This window comes from Morone saxatilis, unplaced genomic scaffold (genome assembly GCF_004916995.1).
Source record: "Morone saxatilis isolate NCDOM2014 unplaced genomic scaffold, NCSU_SB_2.0 Contig0, whole genome shotgun sequence".
NCBI classification, from domain to species: Eukaryota; Metazoa; Chordata; class Actinopteri; family Moronidae; genus Morone; species Morone saxatilis.
In genome coordinates, this window is record NW_023339650.1 from 8,272,640 (window position 1) to 8,285,794 (window position 13,155).

Genomic DNA, 13,155 nt, shown 5'->3' on the forward strand with positions numbered 1-13,155 from the left:
AGAGAGAGAGAGAGAGGAGGAGAGTGTATGTGTGGCCAGAGAGAGAGGACAGAAAGGCAGTCAGAGAGCTCTCTCCACGATAGAGTGGAAGCGATAGAGTGCTAGATAATGGAGGTGCAGTCGGAGTATGTGGAGCCTCCTGTGGTCCCTCAGTGTGACCCCCAGCCCACAGGGAAGATCAACAAAGCTGCCTTCAAACTCTTCGGAAAGCGCCGCACCGGCTCTGGAATGGCCAGCTTCTTCTCCTTCAGGAACAAAGGGGCTACAAACAGTGGGAACAACGGGAATTCTGACAATGGGAATTTTTTGAACGGGAACAGCTCAGCAGCATCAGTGGAACTCGTTAGGAGCAAAACCCACGATGGACTAACAAGCTCTAACAACGATGCTGATGGACAGAGAGGGGAGGGGCTTGCTAGCCTGGAGGCAGGACCAGTGAGGTCTCTCAGTAAATCACTGAGTTTCTTCTCTCTACTTCGACGTGGGAGTTTCAGGTCGAGTGAAAATGGAGGGGCGGGGCTTGTCAGAAGAGGGAGGGGCCTAAAGGGCTTTTTTAGCAGCATGCGATGGAGACGCAAGGAAAAAACAAACGAGGCAGAGGCGGAAGAGGTGGAGGGGCGAGAGAAGGATGGGGATGTTGCCGACTCTGAACAGGTAAAGGATATTACGCTCACCCTTGAACCGCCTCCACATCACCACCAAGAGGATTGTGGGAACGGAGAGACAGAACCTAACTTAGAGACTCCCACTACTAGTGTTACTATGACACCCCCACACTGTGTTGCCATGCCAGGGCCATCTGGTGAGCCAGACTCCCCCTTTCCTTACACACCCACTGACTCGCCACTGCGCGCTCCCATCCAAAAAGCCAAAGCCTCAATTTCCAGTCTCACCCCCTCCCTCGCTACACCCCCTTTGGACCGCTGCAGCACGGGTGACCCACCCTCAGAGCCTTCGGTGGACCGCCTCTGCGCTCTCCTCTTCACTGACGTCACGTCCCTCAAGAGCTTTGATTCACTGACAGGCTGCGGTGACATTATTGCTGATGCAGACGAGGAGGGGCCAGCGGGTAATGGGGGCAGTGGCACCAGCAGTAGCAGCAGTGGGGGAGGAGGGGGGAGTGTGGGAGTGGGTGCTGGGAGAGTTGTTGGTATCACCAGTGCCACGTCTCGTGGCTCCCCATGCAAAACCCCTCTACCTTCCCAGCTGACACAGCCCATGTTCTCTGTTACCCCAAGCTCAGTGCCTTCCTCCCTCCCGGCCCGGGCCCGGGCGCCGCCTCCACCGCAGCAGCACCCAGCCGGTAGTGGCGTAGTCGCTTACATGGGCGGAGGGGAAGAAATGGCGAGTCCAGAAGGAGTGGACGATGCGGACATGCAGGGGCTCTGGCATATGTTGCCCTCCACAGGAGACAACTCCCCTGCTTTACCCCGGTCACACCAACCTCCCTCTTCTACCCCAACTTCCACTTATCCCCCTCGCGCCACCTCCAGCCTTGCCAGCAGCCACCTGCCCTCAGCCACCAAGAGTGCAGATCGAAAAATACCCCAGGTGAAGGCATTGGGGCTCAGTAAGATTCCAGTAGTTGGTGCAGCAGGAAGCCGGGCAGCTAAACCCCCCCTCCCTCACACACATGGCCGCCATCCCACATCCCCTGGTGACAAAGAGCCACTCAGTGATGAGGGCTACTGGGACACTCCCTCAGCAACGCCCACAGCAACACCTGATGAGAGCGGTCTGCAGCGCAACCAGAAGATGGCCCTGTCACGTGACAGTTGCTCTGGAGACCACCTGTACGACCTCTACAATGATCCTGACGAGGATGGAGAGCAGGAGGAAGATCTAAACAGTACTCCCTCCCCATCCACTGAATACAAACTGAGCCCCACTTCCCCTTCCTCCTCCTCTTCTTCCTCCTTCCGATCAATGAAAGGCAGCACCAGCCTTCCTCGGGAATCCAAGATCCCTGTAAGCAGCAGACAAACCCCACCTCCCCACTCTGCAAGCCAGTCAGCCCTCTCCTCTGTTCTAGAGGCCGAATCCCCCCCTCCAAAGACCCAAGCGCCTCCCCCAGCTCGCACCAGAATCCCAGTATCCAAGGTGCCCGTCCGTCGTTCTGGAAACAAACCTGGCAGCACAACCAGAGGAACTGCCCACAAGAAGTAATTCCTGTCGAATGGGCAGTTCTCTCCTATTAACTTATGGACATCACTTCAGTGCTGTTTATGCAGAGCCAAAAGTTTTCCCAGACCAAGAAAAATGTTGAGCTGTAGAGTTAACGGCCTATAAATTCCTCTCAAATCTTAAAAGCTCTCATTCCCTAAGTGTTTTGGGTTAGGACAGAGTAGAGTAGAATAAGTGGTTTTGTTCACTTGAGAAAGTCACAAGGAGACTCCAAAAAGCTGGGTTAACACTTCACAGCTCTCACTGGGACTTTGGAGGTTGACTCTTGACAATCCATGGACTCGCAATAGACACATTTGCCTTGTAACTTTCCTGGAAAAGCTCCTGACCTGCTGAGAGTCTGACAGCTCATGATTGCACACTGCAACAAAAAAGAAAAACAAAAAAGGAGAAAAAAAAGCAGAGCACCTTTTTATCTTTTACATTTTTCTTATGGAATTCCACATGGCATAACATGATTTGCTGATGAGGACCTAATCTAATCAAACGTTTTTTTCCTCAGTTTGTCATCTTGTCTAATCTGTAACAAATTACCTCCTAATTCTTTGATCTAGAGCCAAAGTTTTAAAAAAAAAACCCAGTCTTCATTTGACAGACTCTAATAGTCTTAAACAGACTCAACAATGTCCCCAGTATGGAATAACCCACCATTTTTTGTTTGGCTGTTGTATGTGTTTTTTGCTTTTTGAAGATGGTCTTCTCCTGACCGCACACTGATTATTAAACTGTATGTGCAAATATACAAATGAACATAGAGCTGGTTTTATTACTTACCTACTTTGCATCTCCAAATGTGGCAAATCTGCCCTGCAGAAGACCACACAATATCCTATGTGTGTTGGAGGGGAGACCACCTCTGTTTTGACTGTTTTTTTTTATTGCGATGGACTTTAAGTTTGGCCTGTTCAGCCTGTTGCTTTTGGATCACTGCATCATCTGAAGTTCATCCATAGGACTTAAATCTCTGGGATTTACAACTGTTGAATTACCAATGGAAACCTACAAAGCTATCGCAATACTCAACCTGGAGGGATCCCTTGCACTGATGCTTTGATACACACAAACTACACACACAACACACACGTCCAAAATCATACACGGACACAAACACTTTCTCACCCTCTTTGCATGCAGTGCCACACATACAAGGCGCAAAGGTCAGGGAACATTGTCTAATACTGAATGATCTTAGTTACACACACTGTTCAACCTCTGGCACTGTCTTTGTAGCTACACTAGATGACTTTCTTCGTTAAGGACACATGCACAAACAACACATTTTTTCTAGTTAGTACTTTACTGGATTTCATACTGTTTTTATAGGCTCCTCCTTTCCGAAGTCATATACTGTATGGATCTTTAACTGTGATCGCACCAGCTTCTTAATACTCTGCTTTATGTTCTTTCTGTTTTTCTCAACCAACATACTGTATAGGCTGATGTGAGAGGATGACAGGTAGGCATCCTCGCTGCCAGCCAGTTTTACAGAGCCAGAATATGCCTGCAAGTGGTTTTCTAAACAGGCTGTGAGGAAATTCTGTCAGGGCTTCGGATAAAGAGTCATGTAATTTATTGGATCACAGCTTAAGATGTAAAGCAAAATGTGGGGACTAATGCTAAACCATGTCAAAGTCCTTCACCCTTATTCTCCTGGCTGTTGTACTGATAAACACTGTACAACTTCATTCAAGGAACCACCGCAGCTGTGTGTGAATCTGAATGTAGCTTCACATCATTGTAGATCATTGGTCAGCATATATTTTCCTGTATCGGTCTGTTTTCCTCTTTGTCCCTTTTTTGTGGGGGCACGACAAATGGTGGAGTTGACTGTTTTCTAAGTTCTGAAAAATGAAGACAAACTACTGCACAGTGTTGCAGCCTTGCAAAGCACCACTTGTTTTAAGAATGAGGGGGTGTATTGCAGTCTTAAAAGGCCTTTGTCAGTGATTCAGTGAGACAAGTTACAGGGAGCAGAGTGTTCCCTACCCTTCGGTTAAAGAGGGGGGTTTTCATAGGAAAAGCCATTCGAGATGATGCAGGTTTTCTCAAATCCTAACCACAAGGGTACCAATGACACTTGAGGGTCATTCTAGTTCATGATAGCTTTCCATCTCATTTAGAATGTAATGATTGATCCACAACACTGCTCCAGGTTCAGATATCTTTTCAGCCTCCACATGGTGAAGTGTAGGACAAGCCATGGGGTAACCTGATCCCAGGTCTGCAGTAAGTGTGTTTCTCACCCGATAAAAGAAGGACAGGCTAATGGTCATATGGGGAGCAGGGAATGATCATGTCCCTTTATGTTTTCTCTGCCTACACTGTGCTCCTTGTTTATTGTTCAATCACCTTCATTCTTCCTGCCTTGGAGTGCTGATTGACAGAAGAGTGATTCGATGGAAAGGAATGGTGACATATGGTAACTTGTTGGGTGATTGAGATGGGCAACAATCCCAACCTTTGAAGTATTCCCGGTAAATAAAAAACACAGTAGCGGTGATGCTCATGGATTGTTGACCAAAACAGTTGCCCGATGAGTCCAAAAATCACAATTTGACATTGCTTTATAAATGGGAAACTACACTGTCTCCAATCAAATTACAATCATGTTAAGCTTAAGAGAGAGTAAGGAACTATGAACTGGAAAAGGAGCATTATACATCATATGTTTTGTTTATATGGCGCCCTCCATGGTTGATGTCCAACGTGCCATAGTTTTGTAAGTAACTTGTTTCTTCACCTCTTCCAAGAATTACATAATGAAAATGAAAGCCGGACATTTGAGTACCTTGATCTATCGCACTGGCATGTACACAGTAATGGCATCAACCACAGAGGCCACCATGTTGCCACCTGTCTCAGTTCCTTTCTTTTCAGACAAATACTTCTCTCTTTTCTTTCTGATTATATATCTGGGTCTTTATGTGATCATTCGCTGCAGTGAAAAGCACATTACGTTTTCCTTCTTTTTTGTTACCGTCTGTCTTTTCACGGTGTGAAGTCTTTCCACTTTTCATATTTAATGAATAAAACTGTGTTTGCGCTGATAGATGATGAGCTCCAGACTCTTTGTGACCACATTTACACAAGAACCCATACACCTTAACATCAGAGGCTTTGTGTACTTGTATAATTAGAGCAAAACTAGATAGAGCCCTCCTCTCTTCAACTCCCCTCCTCCATCCTTCCACCCCCACATCCTGGTGGCCTAAATCCCCAAGGAGTAGGCTAGGGTGGGAGAGAGGGTGAGAAACAGAGATGCTTTTGTTGATGTGCAGCATGTGGCATTTTTGTTGTGGTGTCGCACTTGGAGAGAGGTCTGCTTGGCTTGGCAGTAATAGGTTATCAATACATTTTATTGATCTCTGAGATGAAAGCTTGACGGATGTGTCATTGTCTGCTGTTGGTCTCTCATGGGAAAAGACCCATAGAGACAGGGACAGACAGCCCATTTGATGACAAAGACAGGCAGCTGATGCACAGCTGATGCGTGTGGATATGGAACCTGTCTATGTGTCCTGAATATAGATGAAAGGGAGGGTCTTATTGTTTCAAGGAAGACACATGTTGCTAGAGAAAGCTTGTGTGTTGTTGTGGAGTGGGTGTGCATCCATGTGTAGTGTGAGGAGGATTTGGTGCAGTGCGAATCCCCTTTGTAATGGTGCAGCAAACCCCCTCCTTCTCTATCCAGCTCTCTCTCTCTCTCCATTTCTGCACGCTGAGGTTTATGTAAAAGCCTTACGTAAGACCATAACACTCACTTGTACCCACCAGATCAAAGCTAGTGATGCTGACAGTGAGAGCGGTGCATGCTGGTGCACGCCTGTGTGTGTGTGTGTGTGTGTGTGTGTGTGTGCGCGCCAGCTGATCTCATCATTAATCTGCTCCTGCTTGTTTGTTGGATGTGGACACTCATCCTCATTGTGAGCCATGTTTGAGTCCATGTGTGCGTGTTTGTTTTGGTGCATAAATCTAGTGCATGGATTTTGTTTGTGCTGAACAATGAAGTTCTTATACAAACCACTGAAGGGAGGAGAACAAGGGAGGTAGTGAGGAAGAAATGCACGAGGAAAAAGTGGGAAGATTTATTGTGAGTGAGTGAGTGAGGGTTTGTCTGGCTTCAGTGCTCTTAAATGAAGCGTTTAGCTGGCGTAACATTTGATGAACAGCAGCCACATAGCAATAATGGGATAATGGCATACTAAAACGTAGCGTAATAAGAGTCTTTAGATCAGCAAATTGACTCAGTAAAGTCAGTAAGGCCTACAGCTATATCAGACACGTGTTTGCTAACATCAGCTAACATTAGCTACCAGATACTCTACCAGAGTAGATTTGAAATATCTTCAAAGCAATCACTTTAAAAACCCCTCTATAGAACGACCCACTGAATTACAGATGCTGGTGCAGGAAAATGCTAGCACAGAAAGAATAGAATGAATCATACTGATAGTTCTAAAAAATATATCTTGATCTAGGGTCTAGGTAGGATTTCCTTGCCCTGATAAACGTGTGTGTATGTGTGTGTGTGTGTGTGTGTGTGTTTGTGTGATGGAGCCCTAAGCGCCATGCAAAAGCTGTACCCCACATTCTGCGTGGCAGCCTCTCTACAGTCGTTCCCATAGTAACTCCACTAGGTCAACCAATGAAAAGAGGGGGCTGGGCAGGAAGGAGGATGGGAGAGCGTTTAGGGGGCGGTGGTGGTTTCCTGACACAGTGTGTGAGAGATGTGATTGGAGTTGAACTGATGGAGTAAAACATTTATACAGGGAAAAAAAGCCCCACACATTAACCTACATGTTGAAATGCACGTGTGATCACAGACACAAATTCAATTTTTTGCCGATGCGCACACACTTAGAGCCTCAGCCTCAATCGGTCTTGTCAGGTTGTAAACATCCCTATTTACAACCATCAACCGGAGCATTCATCTGTTTGAGGATGAGTGCAAAGTGACCTTTAATACACATCCTCAAAACACATCAATTCCTCATGTAAAGGTTTCACTTGTCAGTAATTCACCAACAGACAAGCTATTGACTCTGTGACTGTCCAGTGCCCCATGAAAACAAGTGCATGCAGTACAATCTGGTGCTGAGGGACGCTTTAACACAACAGAGAGTCAAACATATAAATCAGGTTTTAAAGTTCACCCATATAAAGCACGAGCAGGCATGTGTTGCTACACTGTGACAAATTCTAACTTTGAAATGATAAAACGACAGGAAACAAGATATTTGATAAAAACAAACTGAATGGGAGCTTGTCAGCAGCAAAATGGAAAATGAATCAAATTATAAATCACAAGATGAGTGATGACTCAATTTTCCTTTAAGGATACAAGATCAAGGAAGTTAGTTAGCGGTCTGATACACAGTACAATGGCTTTAATTTAGCATTCAATATTGGATTAACATTTCACTTAACTGAATTTGTCCTAACCACAACTGGTATGTATCCCCTATTAAACAAGTGATAAAAATCAGTTGATCATCATGAGCTAAACATTAACGTGGGCTGCCCCCCCACTGCCCATTTACAAGAGAAACAATGCTGAAAAATTCATTAGGAGGTGGGTCAGGATGGGGGATACACTACGTATGTATATATGGTTGTGTTTGTGAGTGTGTGTATTCTGGGCAGAGGGCTATAGAATACTCTTTCTAAAGTGTCTTCTGCTTGGCTGACCTGTCAGGTCACATTTCTCTGAGCCCTAGGACCTCCAAATGTACCTGTTACCAGAAATGTAACTGCACAGAGGGAGAAAGGAAACCAGTAAAACAATCTTAATCTTTAATCTCGCATTAAGAGTACCTTTGATGCATTTAAAAACACTTTAACATCAATTTCACTGAGCAAATGTACTTTGTAATTTACTAGTAGTTTAATTTTGTCTTATTCACCCAGAAGCTCAGTGCTTGATCATACATTTAATTACAGTTCCTCGCAATTGTTTAAGCACATCTGTCAGAAATAAAAAGACACGCCAAGCAGTGCATCACTGCAACTAAAGTTAATTTCTCATTCTTTATTCTTACCCCGGACAGTCAAAAGTCTGAGGAATTGTGTTAAATACCCCTTAGCCAATGTAATAGTATCCATCAAAACATTTTATGCAAAACAGGTTTCAACTGTAAGACTATTCAGAGGTTTTTCACAGTTTGTGTACACCTTTCCAGTATCTTCTGTATTCACAGTGAGCGGCAATGGAGTACATTAGAAGTAATGTCTGTAACAGAAAAGTTATTGCATTGTACATTAAAGAAAATAAGAAACTGTTTAAATGAGAAACAAAATAAAAAAAACCCTTCACCACCTCATTGGCCATCTAACACTCCTCTTTGGCCTCCAAGTCATCCCCTTCACATGTGATATTCGGCCTTACAATTGTTACGGCCAACGTACGAACAATGTAACCTGATCATTATTTTTTAAAGCAAAATGATTTTACAAATAGTGCTATTAATTATCTGGCAAACAAATAGATGGAGGAAGAAGGCTAATGTCCAATGTGTGGCTGACCCATGAAAAAAACAATATATATATATATAATATATATACATATACACTATAAACTTCATTCTCAAATAACAGAATAATGAGCAAAAGATGATAAGTGATGGGATCCTGCTTCTCCAGCCGCCCTTAGATCTGTAGGCAGGGCCACCAATCATCCTGAATGAGGAGCACTTACAGAGTGTACAGAGAAAAACACAGGGAGGCACGTAGCGCACAACACCCTCACCTTAAGTTAGCAATTATATTCCCCACACAAAAATAAGTCACAAACATTGTAAAATTACAAGTGCAATAATGCATCTGCCACATTATGCAAAGCATGACAATTTACAATAATCTGTCCCACTTCCTTACAATAAAAACACACTCATCCTCATAGGATTCCTTTCTGCACCACTGGAAACAATGACACTGCGAGACACTTGAACTGTCACTGGAACCTTTGTCACTAAACCAGTATTGCACAACAATCCTGACAAGATAATATAATTCCAGACCTGTTACTAGCCTTGACGACTGATCGGAATGTTAAATCTTTTCACACCAAAGATTTTCTTTCATACGCCCGCTCTAACTTATCATGAATGGTGCGACTAACAAATTCCTCAAAATTAAATAATAACCATGAACAATGACAACAATGAAGTGATCATTTTTCAAAAAGTGTTATAGAAAAAGCAAGAACAAGTTACAGATACTGTCAAAGGCCTATTGTGAAAGTGCTATAGGCAAAGTAACATACACAGACTCTAACCCTATAGGACGCTCCCAATACATCACCTACAGACAGCACATGGCCACAAACTTGATTAACATAGCCCAAAGGCACGGTGCACAAAAGTAGTAAAACTATACCCCCAAACCATACATATTACACAACATAAACCTGCTAAGTATAGGGGCAGGGCCACAAACCCTGTGATGCAACAATTCCCAGAATATCTCTGTGATATTCACCACATATTTTTATTTATGAGCAGACTTTTTACTGCTCTGTGTCTGAATCCATCACAAAGAGTAGCTCAGTGCATTGGTGGCTCATTTAAAGATGGCTTTAAATCTGACTTTTGTGTAAAAGCAATGAGAAATGTGAATTTCACATTTTATTTTGTAAACATTGATGGTCATTCAAGGATTGTGCCACAGTAACTGAGAAAAACCGGATAGAATCTCTGTACTTCATATTCATATAGTTTATACGGACTTCCTTCCTCATTCAGCTTGGCGGGGCCTGAATATCCACACTGATAAAAGTATACAGTACATCCTTCACAATCTCCTTGACTGTGTATTTGAGGGAATTAATCCCATCTTTGTCCATGGTCAAATGGGTTTTTCTCAGTTTGACTGGATTTTGTGGATTAGCCTCATTGTGCAAGTCTCTCTTGTGTTTGATCATCCTGTACTTTCCAATCACAGAGTCAGGTCGAGAAATGGACATTCCATGGAAGACAACTCGCTTATAGATATCATCATCCTCACCGCCCCAGCCCCAGTAACTGTTCGGGAAGCCATTTATCTTCAAGAATTGGCTTTTGGACAGTGATGAGACCCCACCAAAGTAGGTCTTATAGGGTAAGTGGAAGTTAAATTTGTCCATTGCTACAGCCAAGTGCCGGGGGTTGTCAAAACATCTATAAAGGTTACGGTCATCCATAGGAACCAGATCTATGTCGGAGAAGACAAAGCACTCATAATCATATTCCTTCAGTGCTTCAAAATAGCCTGCATTCATCAGTTTAGCCCGGTTGAACACTCCCTCTCCATCCTGGTTGATAATATATATGCCGTAGTCCACCTGCTGTCGCATCAGTATAGGATGAAGGTAAGAAAGCCAGTGCTTCAGGTGCTCATGCCGGTTTCTAAAGGGGATGATTATCGCCACCTAAACAGATCAAAAGAATAATTTTGCTTTAATGTAAAGAATCATTAAGACTTTGGTGTTTTCTTTTCCCTTTAAACCGTTCAGTGTCAATAATCAGTGAAAAGTGTCCTGTAAGTATCCACTTTTTCACTTTGAGTTCAGATTTTTTGATTTATTTAATTAAAAAAAAAAGAAAAAAAATTAATTAATTCAATAAAGCTGGATATAATGTGTAAAAATGTGTTACGCCTAAAATCAAATGATAGATACACAACCCCCCCCCCCCCAACTAAAGTTAACATTGTACAAATTGTACATACTGTACTTATGTTCACAGATTGTACATTTAGACACCTCTTTTTAAATTAGATTCCAGGTATCTGAAACCATAGTACACCCTTCCGAATCTGTTGGTTATTGAGTCATTGATACTTTTATTGTTTATTCTATTAATTCATTCATTTGTCCCTTCATTCATTCACTTACCTTCTGTCGGGAGATACAATCTGGTGGCTTGTACCTTCCTCCTTTCTGAAGAGATGAACCGACCTTTTCTCTCACCTCATCCAAAGTCTGTTTATGATTAAAATCCACATTGAGAGGACCCACAAGCTGCGGAGGGGTGTCAGGGCAGAGTTCTAAAGTCTTGTTAGTTGGCGCTGGCAACTCTATGTTCTTTTGGCTGGCGTTTGGGGCATGAGTCTGCATTTCCCACATTTCCAGCCGTTGAACAAGTTCTTTTGCCATCCAGAAATAAGTGCCATTTCTATTTTTCAGGTGATACTTCTCAGCAAAAACAGTTAAATTGCTGTTTTTCCTGTAGAGCAGAGACACAGCAAAATATGCCAGGCTAAGCAGGGCAAAAATAGCCAAGATGTTGAAGAGTTTTTTAATCATTTTTGCTACACCGGCAGTTGAGGACTGGACACTCAATAGCTCTCGCACAGCTCCGCTACATGCATTTATTCAAAGGTGCTCCAAGCATAAGAGCAGCCAGACAGGTTTTTATTTACTTTGACAGCTTCCTTACTCAAGTCAGCTGATCCGGTTGAATCTCACACCTGTTGTTAATAATGAATCATGCCCCTTTAAGTTAGCCCTACCCTAAATCTAGTGTTCTTGTTCAGTTAAAAGAGTATTGTTGTATGTCTGAGTATGTCTACAATACTATTGTATTAGTTCCTTTAATTTGTATATTATCACCAAGTACTTTTAGACTGATATTAATTCATTTTTAAAAAGCAAAACAAAAGACAAACGTTATGTACTAAAAGAAAAAATAATTAATTATTGGCTAAACTGTCTTAATACAGTGTTAGGCCTACTACTATAAATTAAAGAGCAATAGTAATACTTCCTGTATGTTGTCAAATGAGGCCATCTGCTGGTGTGTGATTATGCTTGCTGAATTCCCTGTGTGTAAAACCTGAGGAAAGCTATCCACAACCCTTCAAGAAGTCCTCAAAGAACAAGCTGTCCACCCTGAAAGATATCCTCAGAAAGATCCTTTGGAATAAATCTGAGATATGTCCCCGGCACTGAAACTTGTCCACACCTGCCCCTTGAAACATGTAGATATCCCTGGGATTCTGTCTGCTGGCACTATTCTTGTACAGATAGTGTTTCCTATAAAAGGATAAACACTGCAGCTGGCAGGTCAGTGTCTGTCCTTCGCAATGTGGAACAGTGTTTCTGCATGCAGTAAACTAAAGCGTCACTGATAAGTATCTTTTATGTGCAAATAAACCAATCACAAGGTCAGTAAAGGGAGTGCCATCAAAAATGAGGAAACTGCTCCTATGTGAATGTGGACAAATGGAAACCGTATCAGTCACACTGGTCACACCCAACTTTACTCAGCAGGAACAGTGCCTGCACAGATGAACGGCTGTGTGTGCTTGGCATTGTGAGTGTCTCAAAAGACCATCTCAAAGTCAGGTACGTTGAGCAGATGGAGACATACATCAGTATAACATTACCACATCAGGATTCGCAGGTAATAATAATAATAATAATACATTTTCACACATCCCCACTTGAGATAAAACTGAAGGCTGTGTTGTGTCGTGGAGGGAGTATTTCAGTTAAGTTATAATGTGTGAACTTTCTAAAATTGTTTTTAATCTTCTTCATCCATATATTCTATAAAACCAACAAAATAATAATGCTAGCACCAAAATATGTTCACATTTAATTAAATCAAATATGTTAATAAAATTACAAATAAATAATATGGAATCATCTTTGATATAACCACTCATCTGAGTCATATACAAAATAGATAGTGTTCTGTTGTAGGGGCAAGATGAACACTTCCGTATAAATTCATGGTGTTCATGTGACATCAGCACACAAACTTGAACTGAAAATAAAGCTGCCAGTGTTAAAGCCATGTGACATATTCATAACTGATCAACAGAGATGATGTGCATTCCAAAGCATAAAAATACTTCAGCTTATAATCAAACATAAATAGTGCTGCAATGTGGAACTGGTTGGTTGGGTGAGTGCTTTTAATCCAACGAGTTCCAAGATGTAATTGTTGTCTGGTTCCTTTAATAAGGAAGTCAGATACAACAGTATGCTCA

General features: G+C 42.7%; 2 protein-coding genes across 2 annotated transcripts; one reads left to right on the plus strand and one right to left on the minus strand.

Annotated features, from left to right (window-relative positions):
* The first annotated feature begins 6 nt into the window (after positions 1–6).
* Positions 7–5,448, plus strand: amer2 (APC membrane recruitment protein 2). Its single transcript, XM_035657509.1, has one exon. It carries the CDS (start codon positions 109–111, stop codon positions 2,164–2,166), a length of 2,058 nt encoding a protein of 685 aa, XP_035513402.1. The 5' UTR covers positions 7–108; the 3' UTR covers positions 2,167–5,448.
* A 2,540-nt stretch (positions 5,449–7,988) lies between these two features.
* Positions 7,989–12,228, minus strand: LOC118321734 (beta-1,4-galactosyltransferase 1-like). Its single transcript, XM_035653237.1, has 2 exons — positions 11,054–12,228; positions 7,989–10,588 (listed from the first exon to the last, which is right to left on the minus strand). The coding sequence occupies exons 1-2, from the start codon at positions 11,462–11,464 to the stop codon at positions 9,920–9,922; spliced, it is 1,080 nt and encodes a 359-aa protein (XP_035509130.1). The 5' UTR covers positions 11,465–12,228; the 3' UTR covers positions 7,989–9,919.
* Between the last annotated feature and the right edge of the window lie 927 nt (positions 12,229–13,155).

Coding starts and splice junctions, on each gene's coding strand:
- amer2 (XM_035657509.1), top strand. CDS start 109: ATGGAGGTGCAGTCGGAGTATGTGGAGCCTCCTGTGGTCCCTCAGTGT.
- LOC118321734 (XM_035653237.1), bottom strand. CDS start 11,464: ATGATTAAAAAACTCTTCAACATCTTGGCTATTTTTGCCCTGCTTAGC. Junction 10,589..11,053: donor ATTGTATCTCCCGACAGAAG/GTAAGTGAATGA, acceptor TGATCTGTTTAG/GTGGCGATAATCATCCCCTT.